The sequence below is a fragment of the Neovison vison genome, chromosome 12 (assembly GCF_020171115.1).
Source record: "Neovison vison isolate M4711 chromosome 12, ASM_NN_V1, whole genome shotgun sequence".
NCBI classification, from domain to species: Eukaryota; Metazoa; Chordata; class Mammalia; order Carnivora; family Mustelidae; genus Neogale; species Neogale vison.
In genome coordinates, this window is record NC_058102.1 from 103906451 (window position 1) to 103927692 (window position 21242).

The 21242-nt window shown below is 36.5% G+C and overlaps 1 protein-coding gene across 2 annotated transcripts in view; it reads left to right on the plus strand.

Moving 5' to 3' along the window:
- C12H12orf4 (chromosome 12 C12orf4 homolog) overlaps positions 1-18913 on the plus strand; it is a 41627-nt gene extending 22714 nt beyond the window's left edge. The window contains exons 7-14 of one of the 2 annotated variants that reach the window (XM_044227152.1): positions 21-127; positions 1771-1968; positions 2788-2916; positions 7234-7308; positions 12238-12440; positions 16515-16572; positions 17161-17228; positions 17833-18913. In XM_044227152.1, the coding sequence (XP_044083087.1) occupies positions 21-127; positions 1771-1968; positions 2788-2916; positions 7234-7308; positions 12238-12440; positions 16515-16572; positions 17161-17228; positions 17833-17925 (931 nt within the window). In that variant the 3' untranslated portion in view covers positions 17926-18913. The remainder of the gene's footprint in view (positions 1-20; positions 128-1770; positions 1969-2787; positions 2917-7233; positions 7309-12237; positions 12441-16514; positions 16573-17160; positions 17229-17832) is intronic. The other variant, XM_044227154.1, reaches the window with a different exon arrangement.
- Positions 18914-21242: the final 2329 nt, after the last annotated feature.

Genomic DNA, 21242 nt, shown 5'->3' on the forward strand with positions numbered 1-21242 from the left:
AATAATTTTATTAATTTCAGTGAGGAAATTAAAGTTCAACCAAGTCAGTTCAGAGAATCTGTAGAAGCAAATGGAAGGATTTATGAGGAGCAGAGAAAATTGGAAGAAAGTTTTACCATTCACTTAGGTAAGTGGATTCATTTTTTGCAGGCATAATTTATTATAACTTGGGAAGCTTTTTTTATGATGTAAGAGAAAAATCCCTAGCATATGAGTACAATGTACCCATGTTGTTTTTATACAAATTATGTCCTACTCCCAGCGACATGCAGAAGAATGAAACTGGACCTCTTTCTCATACCCATACACAAAAATAAATTCAAATGGATAAAAGACCTAAATGTGAGATAGGAAACCATCAAAATCCTGGAGGAGAACATAGGCAGCAACCTCTTTGCCCTCAGCTGTAGCAACTTCTTACTAGAAATGTTGCCAGATGCCAGGGAATCTAAAGCGAAAATGAACTATTGGGACTTCATCAAGATAAAAAGCTTCTTTCTGCACAGCAAAGGAAATGATCAACAAAACTAAAGGATGGCCTTCAGAATGGGAGAAGATATTTGCAAGCAATGTATCTGGTAAAGGGTTAGTATCCAAAATCTTTAAAGAACTTATAAACTCAACACCCAAAAAACAAATAATCCAGTCAAGAAATGAGCAGAAGACATGAATAGGCACTTTTCCAAAGAAGACATCCAGAAGCTTACAGACACATGAAAAGATGCTCAACCTTACTCATCATCAGGGAAATACAAATACAAACCACAGGTGTGAGATACCACCTGTCAGAATGGCTAAAATTAACAACACAAGAAGCAACAGGTGTTGGCAAGGATGCCAAGAAAGGTGAATCCTTGTGCTGTTGGTGGGAATGAAAACTGATGAGTTTGGAGGTTCCTCAAAAGGTTAAAAAAAGAACTGCCCTACAACCTAGCAGTTACACTACTGGGTATTTACCCGAAAGATACAAAAATACAGATTTGAAAGGGTATAGGCACTCCAGTGTTTATAGCTGCATTTTCACAACAATAGCCAAACTGTGGAATGAGCCCAAATGTCGGTCAACTGATAAATGGATAAAGAAGTTGTGGTATGTATATGCACAGTGGAATATTACTCATTTTATTACCAATAAAATGAAATCTTGCCATTTGTAACAACATGGGAGGAGCTAGAGTGTATTAGGCTAAGTGAAATAAGTTAGAGAAAGACAAATACTAAATGATCTCAATCACTGTCAACTTTAGGAAAGGAAACAGATGGATATAGTGGAAGGGCGGGGGAGTAAAAAAAGGGAAGAGGGAAACAAGCCATAAGAGAATCTTAACTATAGAGAACAAACTGAAGGTTGATGGAGAAAGGGGAGTAGGAGATGAGCTAGATGGGTGATGGGGATTAAGGAAGGTACTTGTTGTGCTGAGCACTGGTGTTGTATGTAAGTGAATTCTACACTGAATTGTATGTCACTGACTTCTACCCCAGAAACCAATATGGAACTGTATGGCAACAAAAAAAATTTAAAATAAAAAAATTATGTCCTTCTTCCATAGTTTGTTTTGCCAAACATTTTCTGGTATAGCTAATATATTATTTTTTTTTAAATAGGAAGGTTAAATCTGTATAGTTATTAGAATGGGAAATTGCAAAGCCTATTTCTAATTATTTGTAGCACAGATTTATCTGAATTCTTGCCATAGAGATTTGCATCCTGTTATACTGGATTTTTGCAGCTGTCTTAGTTTCTTTCTGGGACTGTTGCCCACCCCCCAGGAGCCCAGCTGAAGACCATGCATAATTTGAGATTGCTGAGAGCAGATATGCTGGACTTCTGTAAGCACAAAAGAAATCATCGAAGTGGCGTGAAACTCCATCGACTCCAGACTGCCCTGTCACTTTATTCCACATCTCTGTGTGGCCTGGTTTTACTAGTAGATAATCGAATCAATTCATATAGTGGTATTAAGAGAGGTAAGTTAACATTACCTTATTTATTTCATTAAATTTCCCCCTTTTAATACCATTCTTACAAAGAAAGAATTTATAGAAAAGCAAAAAATTTAGTTAGCCCTAGTATTTTAGTAGCCAAGCAACACACATACCTAGCCACGGCTGTTTGAGATTTCTTTCATACTTTAGCATTTGTAGATTGCTTCAGGATATTTACTCCCTCTTAAAATTCTATTATATCCTAAGTACTGCTCTTACAAGATTCTTGCTTCAAGGCATAACAAAAAGAATAACTAGATATAAACGTATTCAATTCAGAAGCCAATCCTGTCTCCATGAATTTTAGTTCATCCCTTTGTCCTTTCTTCCTAGGATTTTAGATAACATATTTCTTAAATGTGCTAGGTAAAAGTCTAAGTTCCCTCTGTACAACTCACTTTGTATGAGTATTTTAAAAATTTTAGATATATATATTGAAATGTATACATTTTTAAGGAAGCTTGAATAGAGTTTATTTCCCATCATAACTCTAAGAACTGTCTTTTTTTTTTAGCATTGGGGGACTGGATGATGATTAAAGTAACTGTTATTTAAAGGTTTGAAATTATCTGAAAATTTCCTTATCTATTAGTTGTTTACTCTTTTGAGTGAGAGATTGGGTTTCTGATTCCAACAAAACTCACTGTCCCCTAACTTAAGACATAATTATTGAAAGGACAAGTGTAAGAAATCATACTTAAGAATTTTATATTTTATTTCTACCAGTTGTCATTTTATAAGTAAATACTAAATATTTGATAGTTCACTTGTAGAAGTTTATAAATGTTTTGGGTCCCTTAGATTTTGCCACAGTTTGCCAAGAATGCACTGACTTCCATTTTCCCCGAATTGAAGAGCAGCTGGAAGTTGTCCAGCAGGTGGTACTTTATGCTAGAACCCAACGAAGGAGTAAGTTGAAAGAATCACATGGTCAGTAAAACTCAAATTTTTCAAAAGTTCACTTTCAGTGTATTCTGTCCCTAAACACTCTAATAGCATATGGACCATTATTAAAATACAGAAAGTTGTATTGGTGGAAAAGTGGAAGAAAGAAATTAAGAACAAAATTTAAGATCTTCAGAAGCTTGAATTCTGTTCTTAATTTCCTTTTTGCATGATTTTGTTCAATAACCTTAGCAAAAACTGTTTTAATTTTTTTTTAGCAAAACTGTTTTTTTTTTTTAAAGATTTTATTTATTTATTTGACAGAGAGAGATCACAAGTAGGCAGAGAGGCAGGCAGAGAGAGAGAGATGAGGAAGCAGGCTCTCTGCTGAGCAGAGAGCCTGATGTGGGACTCGATCCCAGGACCCTGAGATCATGACCTGAGCTGAAGGCAGCGGCTTAACCCACTGAGCCACCCAGGCGCCCAGCAAAACTGTTTTTAAATTTAAATTCTGGGGGCACCTGGGTGGCTCAGTGGGTTAAAGCCTCTGCCTTCGGCTCAGGTCATGATGTCAGGGTCCTGGGATCGAGTCCCACATCAGGCTCTCTGCTCAGCAGAGAGCCTGCTTCCTCATCTCTCTCTCTCTGCCTGCCTCTCTGCCTACTTGTGATCTCTCTCTGTCAAATGAATAAATAAAATCTTTTTTTAAAAAATTTAAATTCTGTAGTTAAAATTGAAGTACTCATTGGAAAGTTGGTGGTCTTTTGATCCAAGTTCTATATCTCTAAAGTGCTTGCTATATCTCTATATCTCTAAAGTACTTGCTACCTTGAAGGGCATTGACGTGATAGAGTAAATGTTAGCACAAAATATACACTTATTATATGTTCCATCTTTGATCCTTCTTAGGTAGCAGGAAGTCAGGAAGACTTGCTGTTGATTGTTCTTTTGAAAAATTACTATGTCCAGAACTATGTCCTGCTTTTTTTTTAATATTTATTCACACTATAAACATCCTTTCTAACTATTTGAGAAATTTGCTAGAATGTTATTTTTTAAAGCTATAGAAAATGTTCATGGCATTGCTCTGTAGAAGACTTCTATTTATTGATAGACTTAAGGGAAGATATGAGTAAGGGAAAGAATTTTAGCTCAAATTACAGAGTAATTATATTTTTTAATTGAAAAATATAAGTTTAAAAAGCAGTTTTTTATAAATTAAATTGGCACTGTAAGTTTGTTTAGTTAAGATCTAACTATAAGGGTAATATCCATTCAAAAATAAATGTAAGCTGTGTGTTTCTTGTTTTTCAGACATCTCCTATTACACAGGCATAAAATTGCCGTAAATGTTCTTATTTGGCTTTAATGCATACTTTCAAAAACTTGATGTTTTCCCCAAAAAAATAAAATATGGCAAGTTATTAAACTGTGGCTGGTCAGACTTTTGAATCTGCTTCTGGTAGTCGGATGTCTTTTTTGTTGGTTTGTTTTGCAACTTCAGTGTTTAAAAGAAACCGTCATAGTACTTTTGGTTCATGTGTTGTGTTCTGTAGTAAGCTAAGAAATATTGCTTTATCTTTGCTTGCTGTCTTTGTTCCTCTCCCAGTAGAAATTGTAGAATTTCTCCCTTTTTCCTAATGCTAAAAGGTAGCTCTCTAGACTTACTTTGATTAGCATTCACTATGGTTTCCATATTCAATAGACTTTTAAAAACTTGTTTTATTTTTTAATCATTTCCTAAATAGGTAAAACAATCTCAAGATTCACAATTTAAACTGTAGAAAGAGCATACAGCGAAGATCTTCATAATTGTCACCACCCATTCAGTGCCCTTCCCAGAGTCAGCCAAGCCTGCCTTGTGCCTTCCAGACCTATGCTAATCTGTGTATCCATGCGTGTATGTGTGTACATGTATTTATTTTTCCTTTTTACACAAGTGGCATCTTTCTCTGCACACTTTTCCATACTTTGCTTTTTTTTTTTTACTGAATATTTATCTTGGCCATCATAGCATATCAGTGCATAAAAAACATCCTTACTACCTTGCCACTGCCACATAGTAGTCCATTGCAAGGCATCCTGTTATTAATCAGTTCCATGGTAGACATTTAATCTGTCCCAGCATTTTTGCTGTTATAAGTAGTAATACGTAAACCACCTTATGCATACATCATTGTGCACATGTGAGCATCTCTGTAGGCAGCGACTCCTAAAGAGACATTACTGGGTTAAAGGGCGCATACATTGCTAATGTTGATAGTGTTCTCAGTGGCTCTCCATAGCAACGCCGCTAGTTTATATTCCACTCTAGGGACTGTGGCTTTGCTGTGGCACTGTGTGTCACATATGACAGAGCCAGGCTGTGTTAGGAAATCATACAGAAATGTATCCGAACAAAGGACCTTTCAGAAAATTCCAGTCTGTCCTTTTACTCTTCTGTCATCTTCTTCCTCCATGTCATTCAGACTAGCAGTGATATAATGAGAAACATCTTAATATTATTCTTAGTAGGGACTAAAAGCATGGAGATTGAGATCAGGACAGGTGTGGGAGAAGGAAGAGGATTCTAAGTATATTTATGAGAGATAGAAAGTGCAGCAAATGACAGGAAGTTTTCAAACCACATACAGTTAAGGCAATGTGTGTAAATCATGGTATTATTTTGTTCTTGTTCAAGCAACTATTTTGTGGTTTAAGTGAGTCAGTGAAACAAGCAGGTCTATAAAAGACAACTTTCTGAAAGGAACCCACATGTCGTCATAGAAGAACTCTGTGAAAATACTTTCTCCATCTTTTCCTCTTCTGTGTACACCCACGTATTTGTTTTCCATGTTTATATCCTGATACTCAAGTACCTGTTTATTCTAAGGCATTCCATTGTTTTCCTTACTGTGTTCATTATATTAGGATCTTTTTATTTCTACAATCCATGATAATAAACCAAATGCAGTTTTGCTTCTGTGTACATGTTATATAAATTTTTTAAAAAATGAAAAATAGTCATTTTCTTAATATTACAAGGTATTACCATTAAAACATGGGGAGGGGAATGGACAATGACCTCTTCTCTCTTATTCACTTAGTAGGGATTCTGTTTGCTCATACCCCATATGAACAAAATCACTAGAGTCCTTATTTATCATTTCTTTTGTTTTCTGTGTTATGATCATACATTTATTCAAAGCCTATCAGTTATATCACACTGTATGAGAGATAGACTATTGCAGTAAATATAGATTCTGGCAACACAAAATCTCCTCTCTCTGCCTCCCTCTCCCCCTGTTGATAAAATATTTGCATTTATAAGGTACAGTGATACAGTCAATTAGTCAAAGTAGTCACCAAGTAAAAATACTAAGTTGCTTTCATTCAGAATATTTTTGAAAGCATAATTGCCCTTGGTATTTTCAGTTTACCCATTTGAAGTTCTGACTGTTTTCAAGTGATACTCTGATGGTGACAGCCATTCCAAATAGTTGTGTATTTAATTGGAATACATATACACCCTCTTAAAGATAGCTGCTTTGAATACTAATATTCATTCTGCATTTTTGAGTTTTGGTAGAAGATACATCTGAATTTTCTAAGAAATCTATCAAAAATACATATACGTACATAAAATAATTTGTGTCCAAGTATAATGCATGGTCAATTGTGATTTGTCTTATTTTACCAATATTTATCCTTCTAAATAATATCATCCCTTCTAGAAAGAAAGAACAACTATTGACTACCTAAAACAAAAATTTCCCATTTGAAACAAAGTCTCACGTATCTGTTTGAAATAAATTGTATATGGTGACAGATAAGAAATAACAGATTTCAGAATGGGCTGAATATTAAGTAATTCCTGGTACTACTAACCATTTGCTTGTAGTCCTGAACAAGTTATATCACCAACAGTGACTCAGAATCTAAAAATAAAGATGATCACACTAGTACTATCTAATGAAGTTTTTTTATGTGTAGTTAATTTAGTGCCCTGAACCTCCTAGATGAAAAATAGGATAGTGGCAAGTGGAATGTGGTTAAGACCATAGGGTTTAGAATCTGGATATGTGAGTTCAAGACCTGGTTCTGCCATTTACTGTGCATTCTTGGTTAAGTTACTTAACCTTTCTAACCCTTTGTTCCCTCATATATACAATGAAGATAGTAACAGTACCAACATCATGAGATTGTGTTTTAGGAGTTTTGTAAGAATTAAATGAGATGATACATGTAAAATATCTATCAGAATGCCTGGCACCTAACTAGCCTTAGCAAACTTTTGCTGTTACTGTGATTGTTTGGGGAGCAGTAGAATTAATGTGCTTTCATATGTTGTTATGTTCTTTCATGTTGCATTCTCATGAGTAGATTCTGGAAACCGAAATGGAGGAAGTGACGATAAGGCTAAAAACGCTGACAGAAACTATTTAAATATTTTACCTGGTAAGTAGTATTTTATTTGAAATTGCAGTTTTCTTATAATCACATCCATGGAGATCAGAGATTTGAAATAGAAGTTTTTATGGTGTATACATTATAAGAAGTTTGTCAGTGTATCACTTAAAATTGTATCGACAGAATGTACTTTCACAGATGTTCTGCAATTTATATCTTTATTCTTATTCTAGTTCTGACTTTCTAGATCTATACAATAAATATTGTCTAGACAATTTGCATAAATTTGATAGCATTTGCTATTTTAAATTTCTTCTGTTATACATTGTTTCTTTGTTTCTTAAAAGAAGCAAGAAGTCATGTTTACTGTAAAATATAAATAGTACTAGAGACAGAAACGGTTGAACTTGTAGAAAAAATGTGGGTCACATAATTTACAATCTTTCTTACTTCCACCTCCCCATAACCGTTCCTATTTCCCATTTCTTTCATTTCCTTTGTTGTTTTTGGATAGATTATTTATCAGCTGGAAATTCAAGCTCTTGATCCTCTTCCAGACTGAATTCACTGTGGTGACCCTTGTAGTGTTTGGATGACAGGGTATGTAGCAAGGAAGGCATATCTCTTCACAAGCATAAAGTCTTTTAAGCTAACTAGTAAAGTTTGCATTTCCCTAAATAACTAGGTTGTTCCTTCACTGTTTGTACCCAGATTTTCAACAGGTAGGTCACATCCCATTTAATGTAAGCAAATAGCGTATCGCTTTCTGGTATCCATCTTGTCAGTCCCAGTCGGTTAGCTTGTGGTCATCAGCTTCCGAACTCCCTCCCACCTTCAGAGATCCTACCTTCGTGGGTAATGTTAGAGGCAGGATTGCATCACCACATGCTGTTTCCTCCACTTTGTGGAACAGGAAGCTGTCCTCCTCTCTATCTAAAAATACCTTCATTGAGACAGGATTTATTGTATTTCTCTGCACAGATCCATAATTTAAATCATCCATATTTTGTGGCTTTCTTAAAATGTGCCAATCTCCTTACCTATTCCGGAGGTACCGATGTGTGGGTTTTTTGCAATTTACCTCTTTCTTGCTATATTTATTTCCTTCCTTGCTCCTTTTTGGGAAGAGCCTATAGGTTAGTATCCCAGTCACTAAATCAGGAGGATATGTCATAGTAAGCATTAGAAAACGAGTACCTAACTATTGGATTAGATACGCTGACAGCATTTGAATTTCCATTTGTCCAACAGCAAGAAGGTTTACCAGAGATGAAGATCCAAATCACAAATGCTTTTCAGTTTTCAAGCTACGAAAGTTTTATTTATATATTTGTATATTTATATATTTCATTATCAAAGTATTTATCATTTATATCATCTAATTCTCGCAACAACTTCTTAAGGAAAGCAGTCAGGCATTATTTTTCCCATTTCTTACACGAAGTACAGAAAATCTGTGAATCAGATTGATTTGCCCAAGATCACTCAGCCAATAAGTGCTTAGAGACCAGACTTTCTCAATACCCAGTCTAGTCCTTTTTCTGCTATATCATATTATTTTGATGACCACTGCCAGCTCATAACCCCCATTTCACTACTGGGTAAAACAAGGCCAAGAGACAAGTCATGTAAGGTCAAATGAAGCAGTGCCAGTTTGGGGATTAGGAGCACCTGACTTGTTCACTAAGTCATCTGCCTCACCACTGGACAATGGCCCATGTTTAATGCTGCCACTCCCCTCATCGAAATGATCAGTTGGAGCTGAGGTGGTAATGTACTTCGTTGGGCCCAGAATGATACTGTCTCGTATGGTCTGCCAAGTTTCTGATAGGCGGTCTGCATCTTTTATTGCCTTCCAGGAAAATTGTAACTGTACTCTTCCACCAATTTTCCTTTTCCTTTTTTTTTTTTTTTTGTTTTTGTCTAGTTTATTTTGATGTCTCTGTTACTATAATTTCTTTTTCTGCTTATCTAGTCTTTCATCTTAAGTCAAAGAAAAAAAAGGCCTTTGCATGGAGCCTGTCAGTGGCATCCATGGGTACAGCTTATAAACACTGGGTACTACAGATGAGTAAACATTGTGCTAATGTATGTCTAATACTTTTAAGCATACTGTGAGTTTTATAAGTCAATATAAATAAAATCCTACAATAATGACTTTGAAGCAAGGGGAAGTAGAATTTGTGAGGGCAGGAGTTAGAGATGGAAGTGTAGCTCTTAGAAGAGCAAAGCTTTCCTAGAATTTTCTTATCAGAATTTCCAGGGAGGCATGTGTGTTTGTAAAAACATAGTCTTTATAAGCTTGTATATTTTACTTATTTATATTGAGAGAAACTGTAGAATATAAAGGCTGTTGACTAGTGTGACTAATAGAAAATGGAGCAATTATAGGAAGCATGGATTTTAAGCCTTGTCTATAAACATTTGTTCATCCAGTCATTCAACAAATACTTACTAAGTACCTTCTATGTAGCAGGCACTGTTCTGTATGTTGGATTTAAAACATAAAACAAGATAGACAAAATCCCTATAGTCATTGAGCAGAAACAATGGTCTCTTTGATTTAAAAAAAAAAAAAATGCTTTTGCACAGCAGAGGAAACAGTCCACAAAACTGAAAGGCATCCATAGGAATGGGAGAAGATATTTGCAAATATCTTATCAGATAAAAGGCTAGTATGCAAAATCTGTAAAGAATTTATCAAACTCAACACTCAAAAAAACCAAAAAATCCAGTCAAGAAATGGGCAGAAGGCATGAACAAACATTTCTCCAAAGAAGATATACAAATGGACAATAGACACATGAAGAAATGCTCAACATCACTCAGCGTCAGGGAAATGCAAATCAAAACCACAATGAGATACCACCTCATGCTGGTCAAAATGGCTAAAATTAACAAGTAGGAAACAGGCGCCTGGGTGGCTCAGTGGGTTAAAGCCTCTGCCTTCAGCTCAGGTCATGATCCCAGGGTTCTGGGATCGAGCCCCGCATTGGGCTCTCTGCTCTGCAGGGAGCCTGCTTCCTCCCCTCTCTCTCTCTGCCTGCCTCTCTGCCTACTTATGATTTCTCTCTCTCTGTCAAATAAATAAAATCTTTAAAAAAACAAACAAACAAACAGCAGATGTTGGTGAGGATGCAGAGAAAGGGGAACCCTCCTATAGTTGGGAATGCAAACTGGTGCAGCCGCTCTGGAAAACAGTATGGAGGTTCCTCAAAAAGTTAAAAATGGAGCTACCCTACAACCCAGAAATTGCATTACTAGATATTTACCCAGAAGGTACAAATACAGTGATCCAAAGGGGCACCTGCACCCCAGTGTTTATAGCAGCAATGTCCACAACAGTCAAACTATGGAAAGATCCCAGATGTCTGTCAACAGATGAATAGATAAGAGAGGTATGTATGTATGTGTGTATATGTGCATGCATACATGCACACACATACACACACATAAAATAAAATATTATTTAGCCATCAAAAAGAGTGCGATATTGCCCTTTGCAATGACATGGATGGAACTAGAGGGTATTATACTAAGTGGAATAAATCGGAGAAAGACAAATACCATATGACTTCACTTATGTGGAATTTAAGAAACAAAAGAGATGAACATAGGGAAAGAGAAGGAAAAAATAAGAGGAAAACAGAGAGAGAGGCAAGCCGTAAGAGAGTCGTAACTTAAGGAACCAACTGAGGGTTGCTGGAGGGGACATGGATAGGGGTTGGGGTAACTGGATGATAGCACTAAGGAGGGCACTTGAAGTAATGAGCACTGGGTGTTGTATGCAACTGATGAATCACTGAATTCTACCTCTGAAACTAGTAATACACTGTATTAATTAAATCGAATATAAATAAATTTTTTAAATAAAATAATCTCAAATGAAGAATTTCAGTGCTGAGAAGAAAATAGAACAATGTGGAGAAAAAATAAGGGGTGTCCTATATCAGATGGGAGAATCAAGGAAGAGCTCTCTGAGAAGGTACTCTTTGATCTGAGACATCATTGGTGACAAGAAGTCAGACATATAAGAATCTTGGGGAAAAACTTGGACAAGGCAGCCCTGATTTGGAAATAAGCTCTACATGTTTGAAGAACTTTACAAAAGCCTGTGTGGCTGCGTCAGAGGAGACGGTGAGACAAGAGGACAGACAGATACATAGGCAGTATCCCAGTCATATAGACCATGGGAACCACAGTAAAGAGCTTGGATTGTCTTCTGGAAGAAGTGTGAGCCTGCTGGACAATGTTAAGTAGATGAGTGATATAATCTGATTTATAAAGAAATTGTTTGGCCTGCAAATGTGGAAATGGTTTGTAGGTAGGAAAGATGGGAGCAGAGAGATGAAGAGGCTTTGACAAAACCCTAGGTGAGCGATGATGGTGGCGTGTACTAGGGTATGAGCTAGGGTAATAGCAATAAAAATGGAGTGCCTCAGGTTTGAGATAATTGTTGGAGATATTATTGAAAGTAGTTGATGGTGCACTGTACTGTGGGTTAGGGAAGAGATACCGAGATAAAGGAGGTAATTAAGGGCAACTTCTGTGTTTCTGTCCTATGCCAGTTAACTAACTGAAGGGAGATTAGATCCATGAATTGAGATGGAGAATGCTGATTTAGGGTGTAGGGAAGAGAGGTTATCAAGCAACCTGTTTTTACATGCTCACTTTGAGTCAAGTAGGACATTTTGAACATTTACATAAAAATAGAGATAAGTACTCATTTGGTTTGCTTACTACTTAGTGGTCACTTCAGGCCAATTTGTGAACCTAATGCAAAATTGGCTATTGTCTCTTTTTTTCATCACCTCTCCAAGAATGAAGGAGCCGTGGCTGTATTTGCTTCCTGAGCCCAACATAGATACATACACCTCTCGTAGTTCAGCTCATTGACTGCCATATAGTTCCTTATAAAGCCCACTGATGAATGAGATTTATTCATTTGAAAATCATGCTTTTATTTGGTGTTCCCAGGAGAATTTTACATTACACGGCATTCTAATCTCTCAGAAATACATGTTGCTTTCCACCTTTGTGTGGATGACAATGTGAAGTCGGGAAACATTACTGCTCGAGATCCTGCCATTATGGGACTTCGAAATATCCTCAAGGTTTGCTGTACCCATGACATCACAACAATAAGCATACCTCTCTTGCTGGTGCATGATATGTCAGAGGTAAGCAGGTAGAAGAATAATACCGTAATTTTATAAATATGTTAACCATCAACATTGTGTAATAATAATAATCCACTTTACATTTTAAAAGCACTTTTTAAAAATAATCAGTGGACCTTTGTATCCCCTATATGGTTAATAGCACTGAGTGACATATGATACAAAACAGAGAATAATCCTTAACAATTTATGTCCAGAGAATATAGTAAGTAGAAAATAAAAATTAACTTAAGCTTTGGATAAGACATATGGCCCTACTCCTCCCCTTTCTCTCCCTCTTCCTCTGTTTTTGTCTTAAGTAGCATTAGAATTACCTCCACATTTATATTTGGCCTACACTAACATTAAAATTAGTTTGCATTCTCTGAGTATGCATTAATAGGCAGCAGAAGGAGGTGCTAGATAACAGGAAGAAACCGGCCTCATTTTAACATTCTCTCAAGAATGCTCGAGGATGCGTTTTGGATAATACAGTTGTTGGCTTCCAAAGTTAAAATACGGCATAATCATTGATTCATTTTATTACGTACTGTGCTTTGTTTTATATTTTGGAAAAAAGTCTTCCCATGACTGTCTGCTTTCTCCTGTTTTCCTTCTCATCCACATAAAAACTGGTTAGAGAGGATAAGCTGAAGAAATAATGCAAAGACCAAAACTCAACTTAAAGTAGTTTGGAGAAACAAAGTAGCCTCAAAACAGTGGGTGCAGGCAAGTGCTTTTGGGAGAGCTAGTGGTCAGCCTGGTGGTGAAGGACCCTTATCAGCAACTTGGGGCCAGCTGGTTCAGAGGTGGCTTTTTTTTTTTTTTTTTTTTTTTTTTTTAAATAAAATGGCTCGATGTGCATTGTGGATGTCAGGAAGGAAGCCTTCCCATTGATTATTAAAACTTATTTCTCAAAATAAAAGATGTATAAATGCTACTTTTTAGAGCAAAACATTTCGATTCATTCATCTTAAATGCAGTACCCTATGTAAACACACACACAAAATCAATTCCAGGTAAGAGGAGATGATTTACCACTTACATCCCATTTGTATTTTCATCAGACACATTGTTTCAGTTAAGAGAATTCTGGCTCCATCCTATGAAAGCTGCATCAGACTGCCTAATCTGTCACCATTCACTTATGTAGCCGAAGTCATACCTAATATGGTATCAGGAGAGATGAACACACATGGTTTGTTTGGGGTTTTTTCAACTGTAGCTTTATAAAGTTTTAGTTCCATCAGGCATGTTTAGCCGTGGTTAAGTTATCATCACTAACTAGTCCATCTATAAAAGTCTTTGGAGAATAACAAAGAAAGTTTGTGATGAATTCCAGCCGCAAGGAAACATCCAAACATTGCTGCAGCTGGACTCCTGGTTAACCAGTTTATAAAAATGGTTATATGTAGGTGGGAAACAACCTCAAAAACAGTATTTCCAAAAGTCACTAAGTTTGGATTTATTTCCAGACATCTGATACTACTAGCATTCCCTCTCCCACAATGTTACAAAAGTTACATGTTTTAAATTGGGACAGCCAGCTGCAGGACATTAAATTTGTTTCCAAAGTGTCCATTTTCATTCACAAAAGTATATTGAGCCACCATCCTCCCATTTGTTGTATTTAAACACCCATTCGGGTCACGAAGTTTATTCTACAAATTCAGACAACACTGCACAGGATACAGAGTTAATCTTTGTTTTAGTTTTCATGCAAGGGTCCCAAAGCATTTTCAGGTGTTGTTTACTTTCTCTAACAAACAGAATTTCTAGACACTCGGTTACCACATTTTAGTGGTGCACAGTAAAGACCATAGTGTCTGTGGTATTTAGAGCTGTAGAAATTAATTGCAGTTCTAAGAAAAAAAAAAAAGAAAGGAAAGAATAATCTATCAGCAAGAGGAGAGACATCCTGATAATCACCAGGTTATCCCTGTAAATATTTGTGATATAAGATACTGTCATACTGGAGCCAATCTAACCTGATGGGTATAGAATGAACCTGTAAATCAAGAATCCCAAGTTCCTGGCACACCTGGGTGGCTCAGTGGATTAAGCCGCTGCCTTCGGCTCAGGTCATGATCTCAGTGTCCTGGGATCAAGCCCCACATCGGGTTCTCTGCTCAGCGGGGAGCCTGCTTCCCTCTCTCTCTCTGCCTGCCTCTCTGCTTACTTGTGATCTCTCTCTCTGCCAAATAAAGTAAATAAAATCTTTAAAAAAAAAAAAGAATCCCAAGTTCCTGATTCCCTTTTATTTTTTACTGTTAACTTGTTCAATAATTTGGAACTTAGAGCTTTTAGTTATTATAATTGTGGTTGAAGAAGATGTTGTTTTTAAATTTTTATTAAAGTAGAATACACATATAGAAAAGTATACTGAAGTATATAGCTCAAATTTTCACAAACTTAACACCCCTGTAACCAATACCTAGATCATAAAACAGAACATTACCACCACCCCAGAAGAACCCTAACCCTTCCAGTCTCATAAACCATACTCTCTCCATGAGGGTAACCATTTTTTTTTTTTCCCATTTTGAAAAGCATGGATTACTTAGGCTTGTTTTTGTAGTTTATATAAGTAGAATCCTGTAGTATGTACTCCTGTATCTGGCTTCTTTCACTCCATAATTATGTTTGTAAAATCTACCCACATCATTGTCTATGGTTGTTCATATTATTCTATATTACTCTACTGTGTGACAGGACCACAATTAGCAATGCATTCTACTATTTAGGGATATTTGGGTAGTTTCTAGGTTTTGATTATTATGACTTATGTTGCTATGAACATTCTAGTAGGTAGATTTTGGCATTTCTATTATGTATATACTTAGGGATGGAATTGTTCAGTGTCACGGTGTGTGTATGTTTAGCTTCTGTATTTACAACCAAATAGTTTCCCAAAGTGGTTTACTTAACCCATTGTTTCTGCATGTGAAAAATCAGAAAGCCATATTGTTCCTCACCCTGAGATAATGACTAAGAAACTGATTAATAGGAGTATTTCAGGTCCCTCAGAGCCATATACTTGAGAGTAAAGAATAGCCTTTCAGTCTCTCCCATGGGTGTATAAACTCAGAAAATAACTCCTTGGTTACATTCATTCCTATGTATTTTATGGGTTTTGGTGCCATTGTAAATGGGATTGATTCGTTAATTTCTCTTTCTGCTACTTCACTATTAGTATTTTTTGCATTTTTCTGTTTTAATTTCTAATGTAATAACTACCAAGAGATAAAATCCACATAGGCAAAAGCTCATTGGTGTCCTCATTGATTTTTAAGAGGGTAAAAGATCTCCTGCCTCGGGGTCCTGGCTTCTCGGGGAAGACTCCCTCTGCCTGTGCTCATGCACCCTCTCGTTCTCTCTGTAAAATAAATAAAAATCTTTAAAAAAAAAAAAAAGAGAGTGTAAAAGATCCTAAGACCCAAAAAGATTGAGAACCACTCTAATGAAATAACAAATGTACAGTTTTGATTATGAAGACTTGCAACATGGGAAAGTAATTCTGGTGATCATGAAAAGAAGTAGAATTTTAAATGGTATAATCACGGATCATAACTACAGAAAATAAATGGGTCAGTTCTCGTCCGGCGGTAGCACTCACGTGCGCATTTGGTCAGAGATTAGAAAGGAATGTAGAAAATGAGTGCATTCGGTTTGGTAGGTGACCGGGATGGGATGTTTGTGTATTTCTGTCACTTTTGTAATAACATGTTATACAATAAAAGCATTTTAATGCATTGTTCCAATAGTATACAAGTTAATGGAATTATTCATGCTGAAATCGAGAATATTTGGAGTTCCTATGTCACTTTGTCTTTAGAATTAATTATCTAGAAAGTTTTAAGGGTATTTTTTTAATTATAATTAGTAGGATAATTAAATTGGTTTGTATTCCACAAATGTAGTCTAACAGTTACAACAAATTATACCTAAAGACCAGAAGAAATCCACCTAAAGTTAGCAAATAGGTGCCCAAATCTGTTCACGAAGTAGATGGTCAATATTATAGGTCTTTTTTTTTTTTTTTTTTTTTACAGAGTTCTGTTAAAAACATATGATTTGTTTTGGTTCTCTTTTTAGGAAATGACTATACCATGGTGCTTAAGGAGAGCAGAACTTGTGTTTAAGTGTGTCAAAGGTGAGCAGAACCTTATATTTCAACAACATGACCTGTATTTCTTAGTCCCAACTATTGAAAGTAGAGCTGCTCAGGAGAAGAATGTGAACATTACCTCTGTCCTCTGGTGTCCCAGTTAAAAGTGGTTTAACAAGGCAAATATTTTTTTACTTCTCTTTTTCCAATCATAAAGGAAACAAATCTCTGGCCCTCTTGAAATACAAGGATATTTGGATGTTATTTGTATTTTGATCTGATTATACCTTGCTCTCTCTTGCCTTTTTATTTTCTTAAGAAGAAAATATAGAACCACATCTTCACTTTTCCTTCAATAACCTGCTTTAGCTTCAATGTGCAGAGACTAAAAGGACTTGAGAAATCATAAGGGAAAATGCATTGACAAAATGATGTTAAACCTCTCTGGCATGGAAAGTTAAGGATTGCAGAAGTTCATCTGTTCTTCGGGCCTAGCCTCTCCTGCACACGAGTGGCTACCCAGAAAGGCAAGACATGAAGCCCCACAGTGAAAATTCAGTTTATCTCCATAAGGGGCTGGTAGGTTTGAGGACCAGAACCTGTAATTCAGCAAAGTCTGTTGCTCTGTTTTAGGTTTCATGATGGAAATGGCTTCATGGGATGGAGGAATTTCCAGGACAGTGCAGTTTCTGGTACCACAGGTGTGTTATCTTAATAGATCTCTCCCCAGTTTAATCTCTGCTATAATATTGCTCCCAGATACAGCTAGGTACCCTGTCCCAAACTCAGTAGAACATAATAAAATGCTAACATCTTTCTATTTATTAAGGGGAGAAGTGTTTGGATGCCATAAAGGCATTTAGATTATTGTCAAAGATGTCAGCATCTTCCACTCAAGGGATCTTTTATTTAACCCTAGAACCAAACTTGACTCATTTTTTGTTTTTTTCCCACATTCGTGATCTGTAGTTCTTGAAAAATTCACATAAAAGGACATTAGCAGAAAATGATTCTGTATTCTATATAGAGCTTAGCAAAATCAGTGGTACTTTAGTTACTGACTAAGCTAGAGTTATCTAGGGATTTTTCTGGTAATTAAACTTACTATTTGACAGAAACAACATAGTTTCTCAGAACGAAAACACCCACTGCCCATAATCATGTGGCTAACTCAGTCATGGAAGAGAATTTCCAAATACGGCTGTCCTATCTAGGAATAGTTCCATATTTTAAATAACTTTAAAAAATCAATGATGATTTAACAAATGTGAACTTCTTTTTTTTTTTTTTTTTTACTTCTGACAGAGTATTTCTGAAGAGATGTTTTATCAACTTAGTAACATGCTCCCCCAGATCTTCCGAGTATCATCAACACTTACTCTGACATCCAAGCACTAAACCCTTAGAGACTGACACATTGGCAGAAGAAGCCTCTTAAACTTTCCAGGAACTTGAGCTGTGCTGGGATTCTGTCAAGCAAAAGATGCCCAGAAAGAGAACTTTTAATCCAAGTCACGAATCAAATCATGATGTATGTCTGTGAAACCTTCCAAAAATTCATATACTGCATAGCCTAGTGATCAGCCTTTTGGTCATACATTTATTCTTAACATTTCTTTATGAAACTTTTTTTTTCTACTGTTATGCCCTGTCTGCAAATATTAGTACCTGGAACTTGATATGGGAGATTGTTCATTGCATTTTCTTGGAGACATCTGAGTTTTCCAAAAAATTTGAATCATATCAAGTGCAAGACTTCATTAACCATAAGAATAAAATCTTTCCTTTACCTTAATTTGCCAAGCAAAAATTAAAGGCAGTGCAATATACATTGCAAGTATGGATTTTTTATGAAAAAAAAATCATATGCTTGTAGAAACACAAGCATATGAGACAAATGTGCTTATTCTTTTAAATTCTATTTCAAAAACTCTTTCTAAGGTTTTATAAGTCAAGAAAAAAAAGTCAGAAAAGGACTTTGGATTCTTTACCTCTCTCTCATCCTCTCTATATGACCTTACCCTTGTCTATTAATAACATTTCTTGGGCTGGGAAAATAGCATGCTCATTTGCAAGCCCAATGGAAAGTTAGTCCAAACCAACACCTGGCAGAATTTCAGTGCTCATCAACATCATGACAGACAACAAAGATCATTTTTATTTCTCCATCCTGCTTCCTATATTCTCAACTTCCTCAACCAGTCTTCCACTTCCTGCATTCCGTTGCTGATAACTATATCCCCATTTCTTTCTGTGCTCTGTTTCCTCTCCCCTTTTTCGTCATCTTTCCTCCTTTCTCAGATGATGCATATCACTTATTTCTCCCATCTGTAACACATTTGCTATGAGTAGTGACTATATTAAACAAAGACATTTATAAAAGAAACAATTTCATCTTATTCAAGTTATATGGATGTTGTAACTGACCAATGAAATGAAATGGAGGACCTTTGATATCCTGATGAGGTGTTACATCTTGATTCCAAGAAACAGAAAGCACTCTCGTTAGTATATCTAAATACTTAAATATAGTAAATTATAGAAACTCTTTTCACACACAAAATGCTTCCCCATAATGCAGAATGTGTCTTGATTTTCTATGCAAGGAAATGACTGTCCAGGTAACAACACTAAGGAGGACATGTACTCCAGACTGTATCTGTTACACACTAACACCTTCCACATGCTTTTCCAGGGAATCTGGTGATCCCACCAAGAAGAAGGTGGGTATTCTGCTCTCACAGTGAGAAATTATCTTCCAGGCATCACTGTTGTCCTTAAGACTGATTCTAATGCAAAGCAAGGTACACAGAGGAGGAAAATAGGGGTGTGTGAGAGCAGTATCAAAGACTCTTCAGATCATAATATGAAAGGTCAGATTGGAGGTGGGTGTCCTTGGATCAATATAAGGCATTCAAAAGGAGAAACCAAGAATCTTTCCATAGATTAGTCCTGTAACTAAGTGGACAGCCAGTAGCTAGGGGTACAGCCAGAGGTCAGGGGATAGGAGTAAGAGTTCAGTCATGGAAACTTGGTAAATGCTGCTGCCCTGTCCTTCCTTGTTCACTATATAATGTAGTGGCTTTCACCCCAGGGCAATTAGAGGTACCGTTTGGCCCATGAAATCAAGATAAAGGTATTAAGTATCCTTTTTTTTCACATGGTACTGTATTATGAGATATATGGAGTAGAAGATTGGAAAAATGCTTATGATAGTATATGAAGACATACCAAACTCTGAGCTAATAACAAATATATAATTCAAAGCACTAATTATATGTATTCAAGTGATGGAGATTTTAGTGAAGCAGTAGATGAGGAAGTCCGGAATTTTGTGTTTGGACCAGAAAGGGTGAAATCATGACCCTTTTCGGAGTGTTCTAGAGGGCTTCATGGAGGGGAGTGGTTTGGGACATTTCGTGAGTGATGTGAAGAAGGTATCTCAACAGGCTGAGAATGGAAGGGGCATTCTAGGTCTAAGATACAGATAGGAACAGAAATCAAATGACAGGAGGTACTGGCAAATGGCCCACGAGTTGAGAGAAGCTGACCACAAGAGCCTTTTGGGGCTGGGGTATAGGGCCTTGGTTCAAACATTGGTGAGGTGTTCCACTGAGCATGAAGCTTTCTGGTTGCATGAACAATTACAGTGTTCCTAAGACAGATGACAATATGGGCCTCAAGTCCTTAAAAATATGCTTGGAAATCATGCAGGGGCATTGAGCCTGGTGTCTCCATTCTGTATTGCTCTGTCCTCCCCTTCCCTAATTTTCGTTCTCAAAGCACAAAGCCAAGCAAAGCTATAACCATGCTATTGATCAGAAGTGTGGCATCAGCTGTTCTCGGCATGGCATTGTGGCCAGAATGGAAGAAATGCATGAAAAAGAATTTCAACAGAAACACAGCTCAGTTTGCCTGGGAGTTGGCAGATCTCTTCCTGGCACAGAGTACACGTCGTTTGTGCCACTTCAGTTGGATGCTGGCGCATTCTCACAAGAAGAAAAAATGTTCCACAAAGGAAAGATGAATTCACAGAAATGTTCCTAATGTAGAGGCCCTAAGGAGATTCAGCAGAGCTGGCCAAAAGAAGAAACAAAACTTAAGAGAGCAGAGTCTTGGCTGTTTCTCAGACTCTAGGTGAGAATGATTGCTTTTCTGTGACTCCGTTCTCCCATTCAGATGAAAGTGGACTGTTTTGCTCAGGAGGAGTTAGAGCAGTGTGAAAATCATTATCACAGTTATGAAATAAAAAACGTTTTACAACACCTGATTTACCTGAAGTACCGCGTATTCAGAACCATTTAGATGAATGGCTGTTCTACCCTTTAATTATCAAAGACCCTTTCCATTATCTTCCCCATATTTCTCTGAAACATTTTGAAAACTTTTACCGAGCAAACAATTGAAGTAAAAAAAAAATAATCTTTTTGTTGTTATTGTTATTGTTAAAGACATATCTGGGGAGCTGAGTGACAGTATTAGCAAGCAATACATAGTGTATTATTATCATTGCACAATTACCATACATAGTTTTTACACATAAAGTACATAGAATTATCGTGTAATACCAGGAAAATTCACAAAAACAACCTTGCTGTTTTACTTAACCTGCAAGATCTCATCCCAATGAAATGTATTTCAGAAAGATTTTTTTTAGTTTATTTAATATTATGTTCAGTTAGCCCTCATGAGTTTTTGATGCAGTGTTCAACAAT